We start from the raw sequence: 14020 nt of genomic DNA on the forward strand, positions 1-14020 counted from the left end.
CGGGTTCTGCTATGGGTGTCGTCCTGATGCAACATGATCATCCTATTGCATTCTTCAGCAAGCCCTTCTGCCCTAGACTACTTCGTTCTTCCACTTATGTCTGTGAATTACATGCCATCACCTCCGCTGTGAAGAAATGGCGCCAATACTTATTAGGCCATCCCTTTGTTATTCTCACGGACCACCGTAGTCTTAAGGAGCTAATGTCCCAATTGATTCAGACTCCTGAGCAACAAGTTTATCTTTCCAAGTTGTTGGGTTACGACTATACCATACAGTATAGAGCAGGAAAACATAATGTGGTTGCGGATGCCCTTTCTCGCCCCACTGATACTGTCTAGAGTCACTTTTTCATCCTTTCTATGCCTCGCTTCATTTTATTGGATAGATTACGCCAATCTCTTCAAGACAGCCCTGACTTTGTTTCACTGTTGGCTAAGGTGCGACGCGACCCTGCTTCTTTCCCTCTTTACAGTATCCATAATGATCTTCTCTTGTATGATGGCAAGATATGGTTAAATCACGACAATCCTTTTATCCCTCTTCTTTTGGAAGAATACCACACTACACCCTTGGGTGGTCATATGGGCTTATCCAAAACTATGGCACGTATTCAAGGCAACTTCTTTTGGAAAGGTATGCGTTCAATTGTTCATACTTTCGTCTCTCAGTGTTCCACCTGTCAGCAGACCAAATATGAAACTCAGAAACCAGCTGGTTTATTACAGCCCCTACCACTTTCACATGACACTTAGGAGGATCTTTCTTTAGATTTCATCACTGAATTACCTCCTTCCTTGGGCCATTATGTAATTCTTGTGGTTGTTGATCGGTTCTCTAAAGGTGCTCATTTTGGTACTCTCCCCACTCATTTCACTGCATTTAAAGTTGCCCAACTCTTCATGGACATGGTTTGCAAGCACCATGGCATCCCACGCAGTCTGGTTTCGGACCGTGATCCGATTTTTATTAGCAGATTCTGGCGCGAATTGTTTCGTTTATGTGGTACAAAGTTGCGTATGAGTACATCGTACCATCCCGAAACTGATGGGCAGACTGAAGTTCTCAATCGCATTTTGGAACAGTATCTCCGCTCTTTTGTGCACGACCATCCTTCCCACTGGGGCAAATACATTTCCCTTGCTGAATGGTCTTATAATACTTCAATCCACTCTGCTACTGGTACCTCTCCTTTCCATATTACCTTTGGCAAACCTCCTCCCTCTATTCCTTTTTATTTAACAGGATCCTCTTCGGTGGAGGCAGTTGATTCCTTACTTACATCTCGCCAAGTTCTTCTTGATCAGTTGCGTGCGAAGCTCGAGAAAGCACAATTGACCATGAAAGCGATAGCAGATCGTCAACGCAGAGATATCTCTTTCCAAGTCGACGATTGGGTTTATGTTCGTTTACGACCATATCGTCAACGATCTCTTCATTCCCCTACAACCTCGAAGTTAACTAAGCGCTACTACGGTCCCTTCCGCATCACTGCTCGCATCGGCCCTGTCGCCTATCAACTCGATCTTCCTCCGAGTTCAAAAATTCACCCTGTGTTTCACTGCTCTCTTTTAAAGCTGCACAAGGGCCCCCTTCCAACTACCCCTACCAGTTTGCCTCCTCTGGCACTAGATAACAAGCCTATTATCGAGCCACTTGCAATTCTGGACACCAAAATGGACTCTTCTACCTCACCACCTACTAAGCTTGTTTTAGTCCAATGGAAGGAACTTGCACCTGAGGATACAACTTGGGAGCGTTGGACGGATCTCATTTCTGATTATCACCTTGAGGACAAGGTGCCTTTTGCAGTGGTGGGTATTGATAGCAATATAGGCTCTGGCCCAAATTCTGATGTGTTAAATGGGCCTAGCAATGACAACAGAGGAAATATGAGAGAGAGGTCTAGTAGGGAGCACAATATGTCAAATTATCTCCATGACTACATCACCAAGTAGAAATGTTTCTAAGATTTCTAGTATTTTCTATTTTGTCAGTATTCACTATATTTGCTGAGCTGTACTTTCTGTTATTGATGCTTTCTGTTTCCACAATTCACGGGTAGCCAATCCATTGGTAACGTGAACATTGTTAAATACCCAAACTTGAAATGAATAGACAAGAAGAATTTTCATTATCTTTCTCTGTTAATTCTAGGAGGCTCCTTGATCCTCGAAATCAAGGCAACTTATACCTATCAATGAACGCATTTTTCGACTTTGTCTTGTTGATTGTTATCTGTTTTGACCTTTCGTTGATATCCCTTCTCAAGAATCTGAAACTTGATTTTCCTTTGATACTTACATTTGTTTCTTTCAATGTCTCAACTCAATGTTTTTTCGATGTTTCGATCTTTGCTATACTCTCAACAGAATACTGAAATGGCATGTTTAAATAAATATAAATAAAAAATGAAAAAGAAAAAAAAAATTATATAAGAAGATAAACTAATATACTAGTAACTAACATTTATTGACCATAAAAAGAAGAAAAATATGCAATAAATTACACTGAGAGTTAAGAGGCTAAGATAAAATGAACTCATAAATTATTTTAGGATAGGTATAAAGTAACATTTATCAAAAAAATAATAGCAAGCAAAACAATAATAATGATAATAGTACGCCCATGTGAGATTCATAAAAAGAAAAGAAAATTAATCTTAACAATTAATAATAAAGTTATTTGTTATTAATTTAATGAAATAAAAATAAAAAAAAGTAGTGAAAATAGATTTGATTATAAAATTGAAGTTGAGGTCAACTCTTATTAAGTGTCACAACCACTATCCATGTGAATTGGTTGTGCACTAATCCTCAATGTTCTTGGAAAAAAGCAAAAGCAATGTTGGCTTAACCACAGGAAGTGCTCATTTCTGGTTGCGAAATTCAACAATAAGACTCTAATATCCATTTACACTGAAACAACCCTCCTGTAAATTTCACTCATAATTATCCTGTAACCCGCCAATGCTTTATCCAAGAGGATATCAAATTTTAGAAACATATAATTTTTTATTTTTAAGTATTAAATATGTTTTTAATTTTATATAAAATTAAATTTCTAATAATATCTTAAATTTTGAATTTTTATTATTTTCAAACTTTATTAAGGAATAAATTTAGTCATCATCACTAAATAATATTAAAAATTTACTGATGTGAGAAAGAATATTGTCACCTGGTGATGGTAGGTTGACACACCTACACTCATTTAACCTGAATTTTATAATAAGAGAATAAAAAATAATGTTTCAAATGAATGTAAATGTGTTAAAAAAATTATTTTCACTCTTATCACATGTGTGTTTATATGTTGATATGTATATGTTTACATTATACAAACATGACAACATTGTTTTTAACATCATGACTAATACATTTATTTAATAGGACATAAAAGTCATTTAGAATTATAAAACAATAAATTATGATAAAATTAACAAACTAAAAATATATTAACACTTTAAAAAAATTATAAACATTTTAATTTTTGGTATATATAAAAAATGATATGTTTTATTTTTTTAAATAATTATCAAAAATTGTTGCAATGAGTTTAATTTAAGTTTAAATATCTTAAATAATAGTTAAAATTCAAATAAAATAATAAGTAATATAAATAGTAATATGTAAAATAGTAAAAATTATTACAAAAAATAAATTTTAATTCAATAAAATAAAATTATATATATATATATATATAATTAATGGATAGTGCTGAAAAAATCGTATCCAACCAAACATGAAGAAATCCGAAATAAAATTGAGCATACGGTCTGGGTTGGAATGAATAACTGGGTAATGTTGAATAAATAAAATTGAGTAAAATGGATAATTGTAGTTAGATTTAAATAGTGAGTTGGAACTTTATGAATACTCCACTAAACTCAAATTTATATTTTAATACTTATAAACTTGTAAATATATTTTAAGTTTTAATTTTATTTATAATATGATACTATTTGGTTAAAATTCAATAGTAAGTTATTAAAATCATAGTCCATTTTATTATTAAAACTATACCAAGCAAAACAATAATAACGATAATAGTACACCCATGTAAGATTCATAAAAAGAAAAGAAAATTAATCTTAAAACAACTAATAATAAACTTATTTGTTATTAATTTAATCAAATAAAAAAGAGAGCAGTGAAAATAGATTTGATTATAAAATTGAAGTTGAGGTCAACTCTTATTAAGTGTTACAACCACTATCCATGTGAATTGGTTGTGCACTTATCCTCAATGTTCTTGGAAAAAAGCAAAAACAATGTTGGCCTCACCACCCGCATTTCTCATTTGTGGTTGCGAAATTCAACCATAAGACTCTCTAATATTGAAACAACCGTCCTGTAAATTCCACTCTCATAATTATCCTGTAACTGGCCAATGCTTTATCAGGATATCAAAATTATTCTTAGAAACAACTAATTTTTTATTTTTCAATATTAAATATATATTTTAATTCTTTAATTTTCATATAAAATTAAATTTATATTAATGTATTAATTTTTGAATTATTTTTATTTCAAACTTTATTAATAAATAAATTTAGTCTACACGATTAAATAACATTAAAAATTTGTTGATGTCAAAAAAATATTAAGCAAATAGTTAATATCGTTTTTCATGAACGACCTTCTCGGAGACTTCAACCCCTCAGCTCGAGCCGTAACTGATGGAGTAGAGAGACTTTGCTGCAGCTCACTGCATATCTTTCTTACTAGCTTCCTTTCAACCTCTCTTATATATATACTGGACTTCTTGTTTTAAACTTAAAATCATTGCAAACATGCTTGAATTTCATGTAATTAATTAACTTTTGAGCATATTGTGCTTTCAAACCAACGTTTACAAACTACAGTGTTAAATGTTAAAACCAACGGCTGTGACAACTAAAATGTCAAGGACTACAGACATCAATCCTTCAAGACATAAAATGTTAATTGATTCTAATCTGAATGGTTGCAGTGGTTTATCTTCAAATATCATGGTGGGACAGAGTTATAATGAAGCATAACTAATTTTGAATTAACCGTACTAACAGTCATAAAAACATAGTAGAACTTGCAGCTCTACCAGAAGCCTGAAACAGAACAACAAATTCACACTGGTTAATTTTTCAGTGGTTCAGCTCCAAATAATGATAATAACATATTACCCCATTGATGATAGAAAAGTGGAAGAATCAAACTCCTAGGGTAGAATTCGATCCCAATGAATAAAAAGTAACATACCCATAAATAACACAGCACACTAACATGACATTAACTAACACATATGACACTATAAAGAAATTTTCTGATTGAATGGCATACCATAGATGGATGTTTTAGCATTGAAATATTGCACACATTGCTTCCACAATCTTGGGAAAACAAAAGCCGTACATGTGGGACACTCTTCCAACTCTCTCCAAGAGCTGGTTTGGAAATACCATCTTCCCCACGCACCACATGATTCGTTACCTTCAAAATTTGTTCCACTAGAAGTGTTATTTGAAGATATATTGGCTACCTGCCTCATTCATGAAAATCATTGCAACTATGTTTGAAATATTCTAAATATAAAATCAGCAGTTGACTCAACCGTTATCTGGTCTTTTCAAAGGCTCTGTGTCTCTCGCTGCATAAATTTGAACCCATATTTCTTTACCGCAGTCTTGTTCTTTTAAGCAGTAACGGATCTTTAAGGGTCATAGGGATCAGGGCTCCCAAAACTTTTCTCTCTAAATATATATATATATATATATATAATTTTTTATTTATTTTTCAAAGCATATTTTGGTACCTTATAAGTAGTGATGGAGCTTGATTGAAAATTTTGGGGAGCTAACAATTTGAAATAGAATTTTGAAGAGCGAAAAGATAATTTAATGTGTGTGTATATTTAAAAATATATATATTTAAAAATCCCTTTCAATTATTAGGCTTTACTTACAATTATAAGAAAAAGGAAACCAAAACATACCAAAACAGCAATATTATGCTCATGAGCTAACTTCTTCAGTAAATACCCAGCAGATATCATTAAAGCATGTCCTGAAATCACCCATTGCATGTAACAGTTAGTATCTATATTCTGTCCAACCTCTTATAGTGGAAAGTAAGACTCTGATAAACTAGGAAGCAAAAGGAATTGAAAAGCTTGACTAATATTTAATCATGTTTGTGAAAGTAGCAATAACAACATAAAAGAAGATAAGAAAAAAACTACATTGTAGAAAGACATGAAAAATGACTTGACCTCTAATCAATTTGCAGAATGGCTTAAGATTCATATAACCGGACTCCTCATTTCAAGAGTCCAATCAATTTATAAACCTCTACGAAACAATATATACTCTTTCCTGGGAGATATCAATTCTTTTGCTTTTTTTGTGTCTCTGAGAAGAACAAAATAGTGACTTAGAGGTTAAACTTTGAAATCAGAATGAAGTACTTACTTGCTACATAGTTCTCAGATAATTAGAGAAATATGGCTGGAAAAGTATTAATAAAACAAGAAGCAGCTCTTTAAAATTAATTGTTGGAAACTAATGTTTACACAAGACGCATACCATACTCCTCTACATCCTTCTTTAAATAGCAAGCACTTACATTCTCTTAACTCAGGTAGTTAAAAGCTTGTGTTCCTAAGAAAGTACAAATAAATCAGGTAAATTGGATAAAAAGGGATAGAATTAGAATAGGAAGTTCCTGAAGAATGAAATAGACAGCAACTTCCATAACTCATTAAACTAAAATGGTACGCAATGACATCATCTAAGGTAAACATAGCAAACAGTTTTGTGTAAAAAAGTGAACTATACCCTGAGGATTACTGCCCCCAAGGATGGGGGTAATCAGTGAAGAGATTGAATCAACAATAAGCAATCGAACGTGCTGATTTGATTTCACAATCTGGGCCAGTATAAAGTAGCTGTTTATTTTTTAGAAAGAAATAAAAAATCTAGTTAGTTGCATCAGCTACAACATTCCAGTCAATGAGAACCTCAGATCTTAAATTAATCTTCAGTTGATGCAGCACATCAAGCATCTGATAGATGTCAAACACTGAGTGGCAAATTATCCTGTCCAATACTTTTTTGAGCATATGATCAGCCTAAAAGACAAATCGTTTAAAAACAGTTAAGGCCAGGCCAGTAAATTCATGAATGAATTAAAAGTCTCAAATCAAAATAACCTGATTTTCAGAATCATAACCAGAAGACTGGCCAACAAAACGTGCAATACGATGAGGTGAAAAGGAGTTGCCTGTATCTAAGTATATAACTGAACTCTTATGTTTTGCAACAGTTGAAGCAGACAGTAGGCATGCCTAAAATAAAAATAATTGAATAAAAGAAAAAGGTAAGTTATATTTTAATTTAACATAATAAACAAAGGAACAGGAGATAAAAATTTATATTATATCAACCAAATAAGAGATGACACATTAGCGATTGCATCTTGTGCATATCCATATATGTATATATCTGTTTGGTGTGTATGTGTTGCTGAGAACCTAAGGCAGCAGAAAGATCGCCTACAGGACCAAATTAAACCATTGTACTTCTGTAATTTTAGTTTTAATAATACACGAAGGATGAAGCATGGGCGAAATTCCCCTTTCTGAAGAACTCCTCAGGGATGTCCTGCAACAGGTACCCCCGTTTGATAAACAGGGCAGGAGTAGAGATCCTTAAAAACAAAGAACTCAAAATATATTTTTTATTTAGCATTTATATATTATATTTTTTTCTCTTAGATGAGAAAATAATGTAATTTTTTCTATCCTTTGCAATGACTTTTTCCGACAAATGAATTTACAATGATAATAAATGCCAAAAGAAATTATTCCCTTCAAATTGCAGGACAAAATTGAACAAAGCTTGCTATTTGTAATATTCTTTGACAATTTAATTATAAGGCCACATTGTAAGATAGAAAAAAAAATTTAGACATTTATATTCTTTTGTGACTTCTTAAGAATCATTCTAAGTACTTACATAGCAGCAAAAATCCATGGGTAAACAACTCATGATGGAGATTAGATATGAGAATTCCCATCAGAGATGCGCAGGAATAGTGTCAATCCCTGCCCCACCCTGTTAATACTCCTATTCAAGCTATGATTTTTTATGGAGTGAGTTATTTACCTGTGTCTTTCCTGATGCGGATGACCCAACAAGTTCAGTTAATTGTCCTTCTCGTAATCCACCTCCGAGCAATGCGTCAATCCTGAGTTATATAGACTCGCTCAAAAACCAAGTACTAAGTAGTGCTACTTACTTTTAACAGATAGTCACGCCTTACTAAACCAAAACAAGATGTAGTAAGAACTCAACGTTATAATCCACAAAAGTTATAAAGAAAATGTGACCATGAAAATGGAGTGCAAACACAGTTATGAAATTAACAATGTAAAAATGCTGCACTAGGCATTAACATAACATTAACACAATACGTCAAACTGAAAGTACCCTTCACATCCAGTAGACAAAACATGTTTATTCCGCTGAACGTCTTCCAAGAGCTGCAAGCCATTTAGCAACGGTGGATGACGAGCATCTATTATTGACAGAAGCTGGTCTATTCCCTGAATAACACATGCTCAAAATTATTATTGATTAACCTAATAACAGGATTAGCAGAGTATAAAAGTAAAATAATTAAAAATAAATAAAAATTAGGTAACCCTGACTTGCTTGAGAGTCTGTGAAGCACAGTGATTATCCGCCAAGGCAATTAATGCGTCGATATCATGCAGAAGGAAATCTTGAACTGAGAAAGATAGTGGAATCATAAGCAAGTTTTGAAAAAGAAAAAAAAAACAATAATGAAATCGAAAGAAAAGAAATAGCGGAAGAGAAGAAAACCAGAGAAAATGGCGTGTGAGGCACAGAAGCTTTGAAAATTGGAGTCAATGAGAGGGTACTCTTTCTCCAGCGATTTCAAGGGTGCCATTTTCTCTGCACCATGCTACTATTCTCTTCTGTATTATCCAAAGCTCTCGCACTGTGTCTCGTGTACAATGTCCAAAAGTTGGAGATTAAATTGTGTTTCCCTAACAAGAAAATCTCAAATAAGTACTTTTATTTATACGCGTATTAATTTGGTTTCTATTGTAGAAAAAATTATACAATCAAACCCTAATCATTAACTATGTCGATCAGCGTTGACGAAACAGTGATTTAGCGGTTTTTAAATTACTTGGCACAATAACAATCGGTGAGGTAGAATTTTGTTTTCTAAAAACAAAATGGTGAAAAATAGGGTTTACTCGTAAGGGTTCAATTAGCGAAATTAAGAATTGGTTTGTGCGTTCAATCAGCGAAATCAGTGATTGAACATTAAGTGAAGATTGAAAAAGTGAAAGAATTTTTCATCGGTGAGAGCGAGTTCGTTGGAATCGAAGTCTTTGAAGAAGGTGATCATTAATAATATTCATGACGAGCAAGATAATAAAAAATGTTATCTTCATCTATGTGAATAATTTTAATGTCAATGTCCGGATTAATATATTATAAATATTTATAACCGTTTTTATTGAGTTGAATGGTTAAAGATGGAAGAGAAATTAATTATGAGAAAAATATCTATTGGAAAAAAAGAAATATCATTATGTATTTGGTAATTGTTTTAATAATCACAAGTTATTTCTTATTTTCTATCTTATAGACTTGTTTTATCAATATACAAATATTTAATAAATAATTTTATCATTTTAACATATTCTCTAGTTTTAAAATATATATTCACTATCTCTTATTTTTTTATGAATAGTATTTATTTATTTATTTATGTTTTTAATAAAATAATACTTCCTTCAATTATTTTATTTAAAATAATGTATTAATTAAAACTTATATGATTTTTTATGAAAATAAAAGATTAAATTAAAAAAGTAAAAAATAAGTAGCTTTAATTACTAAAAAATCACACAAGTAATGTGCATTTAAGAATTTAGATAAAGTGATTATTATTTTATTATAAAATGATAAATGTCTATTTTAAAACTAAAAAAAGTAATGTGATTTAAAACAATATCAGAGAAGGTCTGTGTAAATTTTTTTTCTTTTATTTGAGTAATGTACTTTTTAAAAAAAATAATTTATCTCTATCATTTTATATAAAAAAACTATTTAATTGTGCTTTTCAATGTTAAATTCCTATTTTTAATTATTCTGTTACAAAATAGTTTTTAAGGAAACAATAATAATAATAATAATTAAAATTAATTAAAATTTCTTACTAATTTAAAATGTGTTTTAGTCTATAACAAAAAGTTTATATTTTTTAAATTACGATGATACCCAAATACTAACATATTTATTAATAATATCTAAACAATCTTATCATTGAAAAAAAAAAATAAACATCTTTCTCTTCGTATCACTTCATATTAAAGCTCAGTTATTAACAATATTCACCTTATACTAAGCACACCAAACACCAAAGGTAAAAAAGAAAGGTAAAACGTTATTCAATAAAGGTAAATCGAACAAAATATGTATAACATAATGCTAGTCCATTAAAAAGCAAAAACTAATTCAAACAGTTTCAAACATATAAATATAACATAACGCTAGTTTTGTGCCACTTCAATTTGGAGGAGGGAAGAAAATGGCATCCGCATTCCTCTTTGAACGAAAGAGTTTCTCAAGTTCTTCATCCACATTGAAAGCTGCCTGCAGAACCGATGGTGAAAGAGCCTTCCATGCCCCAATACTTCCAGCCAGGTGAGTAAATACAGGACTGTCACAGCAACAATCATAGCCATTTTTTCAGTTAATATGCATCATAGGTTCAAAACTATTCACAACCAAAGAGATATGAACAAATAAGTAACACTTTAAAACATAAAAAAAATCAGTGTATTTTGCAAATACAATATAAAGAATTCAGTAAACAAATCCAAATTGTACTCATGATTGGCAAGTAAAGCAGTTATCAGTAGTATACTTCTGAAACAAGGAAACAGACATCAATGGATGAAACAACAATGAATAAAAAACATTGGAAATTGTGTGTTGAAAAAGAAAAAACTCACTTGGGGGTAGTGATGATAGAGAACCACTCGAGGCCATCAGAGTCAGCAATCTTGGACACAACAAAAAACCTTGGTACAATGAACAAATTTCCAGCTTTCACAGTTGTCTCCAAAACCCTACGACCATCCACACCAACAACCTGAGCACGGCCACTTCCCCTCACAATGTATGTAACCTGATATGCAGAATCACAAGAGAATCCTGGAGAACACATGGCGTTTCCATCCAACCTCACAAGGTCTGCTCCCAGACCAACCTCACCAACCAAGGGAAGGTTCTTGGTGTTCAACACCACAACCCTTCCACCATTCTTGATGTCAACATCCAATGGAGCCTCTTCACAGTTCAATGCCATGCCCTTCCTATGCTCCTCTTGAGGCTCAGGAAGCTGGATATTTCCTTCAACCTTCACAATACCCTTACCTGATTGATTCCCAACAAGGGCTTTCACATCCTTTTCTTCCAAGTCCCAAGCCCTCCCCACAAACTCAGTTGAAAATCCAGTGAAGATTCCATTGGCACCAGTCAGAAAAAAGTCAGTGAATTCACCAGTCTTGTGGGCTTTTGATGTTTCACCCAGGAACAGAACTACCAACTCGGTATCCTCCTTGTTATACCACCATGTCACTACACCAAAAGGAAGTGCCAAAGCATCACCCTTTTTGATTGCAACAACCTTCTCTTGTGATTCAGGGAGAACAATTCCTGCAACTCCACTTCCTGTTTCCCACAAGTTCACATTTAAAATCAACCAATAATCATAATACTGAATCACTACAACAACAACATGAGTCCATTCACTCAACCATTTTTACGAATACCCTTACTGTATAATAGTATTATTCATTTGCAATTTTTTAAACGATGTGAAAAAAAGACTGCATCTCAGTTTAAAACCCTGGTATTGATAATAAATTAGCAAGGAAACAAAGACGTCTGTAAAATAGTGTTCTTTAACATCATGAAACAAAAAAAATGGCTATAATTTCAGAACTTTTTCCTAAACCTCACAAATCTTGTCTTCTGAAAAGTGTGAATGTCCGTTTTGCAGCATTTCAAACAGTATACCAAACTTGCCTTAAGAATCTCAATAATTACTGTCGTACAATATTGTTAATACGGTGTAGCAGAGACAACACAGCGATCAAAACCGAATATAGTTGATTCTTGATCAGTTTCTGATCATTAAAAAGTGTTGCAGGGAAAACGAGAAAATGGTTGATGGATCTTCCAACAAAAAGTAATGAATTTTAACAAGGTGGTACAAGCAGAAAAATGGTGAGATGTCATTATTGAAAAAGAAAGGATCTTTAAAAAGACCTTTTTGTTATTTCAAAAGATCATTGGGTGAATTAAGCACATCATAATCAGAGAAAGTGAAGGAATGAAAAAAGATGAGAAGGTGATGTAAGTTTACCTTGTAGAACGTAGGCAACCTTGGAAGAGTCAGAGTACTGAGGAAGGGCAAAACCATTCTTCTGAAGAGCTAGTTTCGCAGCAGCAATGTTTCCTTCACGCAACATGGGAAGCTCAGAAGGAGACCATGCATAGTAAGATCCACCATTGCTCTCGTACACCTTCTTGGCCAATTGAGGAGAAAGATCAAGCTCCATCTCAACAGAACACGACACAGCCGAGGAAGGAAGAGAAAAAGAAAGATAAATGACACCAGAGCAACACGAGAAAATTAAGCAGTGGTCACTCGTTTCTGAAGTCCCACATCATGTGTTGTGTATTTATAGCAATCTAAACTTTTGACTGAATCCCTATGTTTTGTGCTGTTTTATCAGTTATCAATTATATTATTATATTGTTATTCGGTAAAATTGTGGTAAAGATATATGTGAATTGGATTTGAATTACTTTTAAATAAAATAACTCATAAAACATAAATATAAAAATTTAATATATATAATTATTATTTATATAATTTAATACAATTAGATAAAACAGAGATAGATTAAATGATTTAATATATTTGAATCCGTGTGATTGTGTATTTGAATTCTTCTGAGACTTCTTTTTTAGTTTAAGATAAGACTGTTAATTATAACAACTAAAATCATCTTTAATGAATAAATTATAAAGGTCGGTTTTTATTATTAATTTATTTTTTAGATAAGACCATCAATTCGAATAACTAAAATAATCTCCAATGAAAGTAATTATAAAGATTGATTAATGATAGCTAATATTTCTTTAAAAAAAATTATCCTTAGAGCTTATGAGACCTCGTTATTTAAACAAAAAACTATACTTCGGATGAATTTTTTTTAATATTAATTAATAAACAAGTCAATTTGTAAAACTTATACAAATTAAATTTAACAACTTTAGTATTGAAGAGAGATTTGATGTGGAGTTCTTAAATTTATAATGATATACATAATTAATTTTAGCAATAATAAATTATCTGAATAATTTATTTCATTTTTCTTATTAAGTTAGAATTGTTAAAATAAATTTAAATTTAGAGTTTATTTGCAACTACTTTTAAGTTTTATTTTCTATTTTTTTCTCTGTCGATTTCGGTTTTTTAGTTACTGTATATTATTTTGTTTCGTTTTGATGTATTCGGTTCTGTTTTTATTTCAATACATTTCTATCAGTATAATTTTTTAAGTATTCTGTGGTCAGTATTCAGTTACTGATTCATGCATGAGTATTTGATAGTCTGTTTAATTAAATAAAAATAGACTGAATAAACGTATAATAACTGAATTTATAAAATAATTATAATGTTATTTAAGAGAAAACTGTCGTATATATATATATATATATATATATATATATATATATATATATATATATATATATATATATATATATATATATATATATATATATATATATATATATGATACATTTGTATGTTTAATAATAATACCATTTAAAGTCATACAAAAATAATTTTAATTAATTGACAATACAAAAAAAAATTCTGTAATAAGACATATTTATTAAATTATCATAAATACCATT

At 31.5% G+C, this 14020-nt stretch overlaps 2 protein-coding genes across 8 annotated transcripts; both read right to left on the reverse strand.

The window, feature by feature from the left end:
* Positions 1–4796: 4796 nt before the first annotated feature.
* On the reverse strand, positions 4797–9355 carry LOC108323441 (DNA repair protein RAD51 homolog 4). 7 transcript variants are annotated; one of them, XR_008249218.1, is made up of 11 exons: positions 8864–9355; positions 8689–8768; positions 8468–8583; positions 8144–8225; positions 7189–7323; positions 6997–7107; positions 6815–6905; positions 6603–6637; positions 6250–6388; positions 5974–6044; positions 5342–5471 (listed from the first exon to the last, which is right to left on the reverse strand). XR_008249218.1 is itself a non-coding variant. In XM_017555904.2 (10 exons), the coding sequence occupies exons 1-10, from the start codon at positions 8949–8951 to the stop codon at positions 5051–5053; spliced, it is 963 nt and encodes a 320-aa protein (XP_017411393.1). In that variant the 5' UTR covers positions 8952–9334; the 3' UTR covers positions 4797–5050. The 7 variants fall into 7 exon arrangements, 2 of the variants coding, with proteins under 2 accessions (XP_017411393.1, XP_017411391.1); XR_008249217.1 differs by having other exon boundaries at positions 6563–6637; XM_017555904.2 differs by lacking the exons at positions 6250–6388; positions 6603–6637 and adding an exon at positions 4797–5089 and having other exon boundaries at positions 5322–5471; positions 8864–9334.
* Positions 9356–10446: 1091 nt separating this feature from the next.
* On the reverse strand, positions 10447–12763 carry LOC108323451 (glutelin type-D 1). The gene is made up of 3 exons (XM_017555913.2): positions 12456–12763; positions 11038–11758; positions 10447–10742 (listed from the first exon to the last, which is right to left on the reverse strand). Exons 1-3 carry the CDS (start codon positions 12649–12651, stop codon positions 10589–10591), a joined length of 1071 nt encoding a protein of 356 aa, XP_017411402.1. The 5' UTR covers positions 12652–12763; the 3' UTR covers positions 10447–10588.
* Positions 12764–14020: the final 1257 nt, after the last annotated feature.

Source organism: Vigna angularis, chromosome 5 (genome assembly GCF_016808095.1).
Source record: "Vigna angularis cultivar LongXiaoDou No.4 chromosome 5, ASM1680809v1, whole genome shotgun sequence".
NCBI classification, from domain to species: domain Eukaryota; kingdom Viridiplantae; phylum Streptophyta; class Magnoliopsida; order Fabales; family Fabaceae; genus Vigna; species Vigna angularis.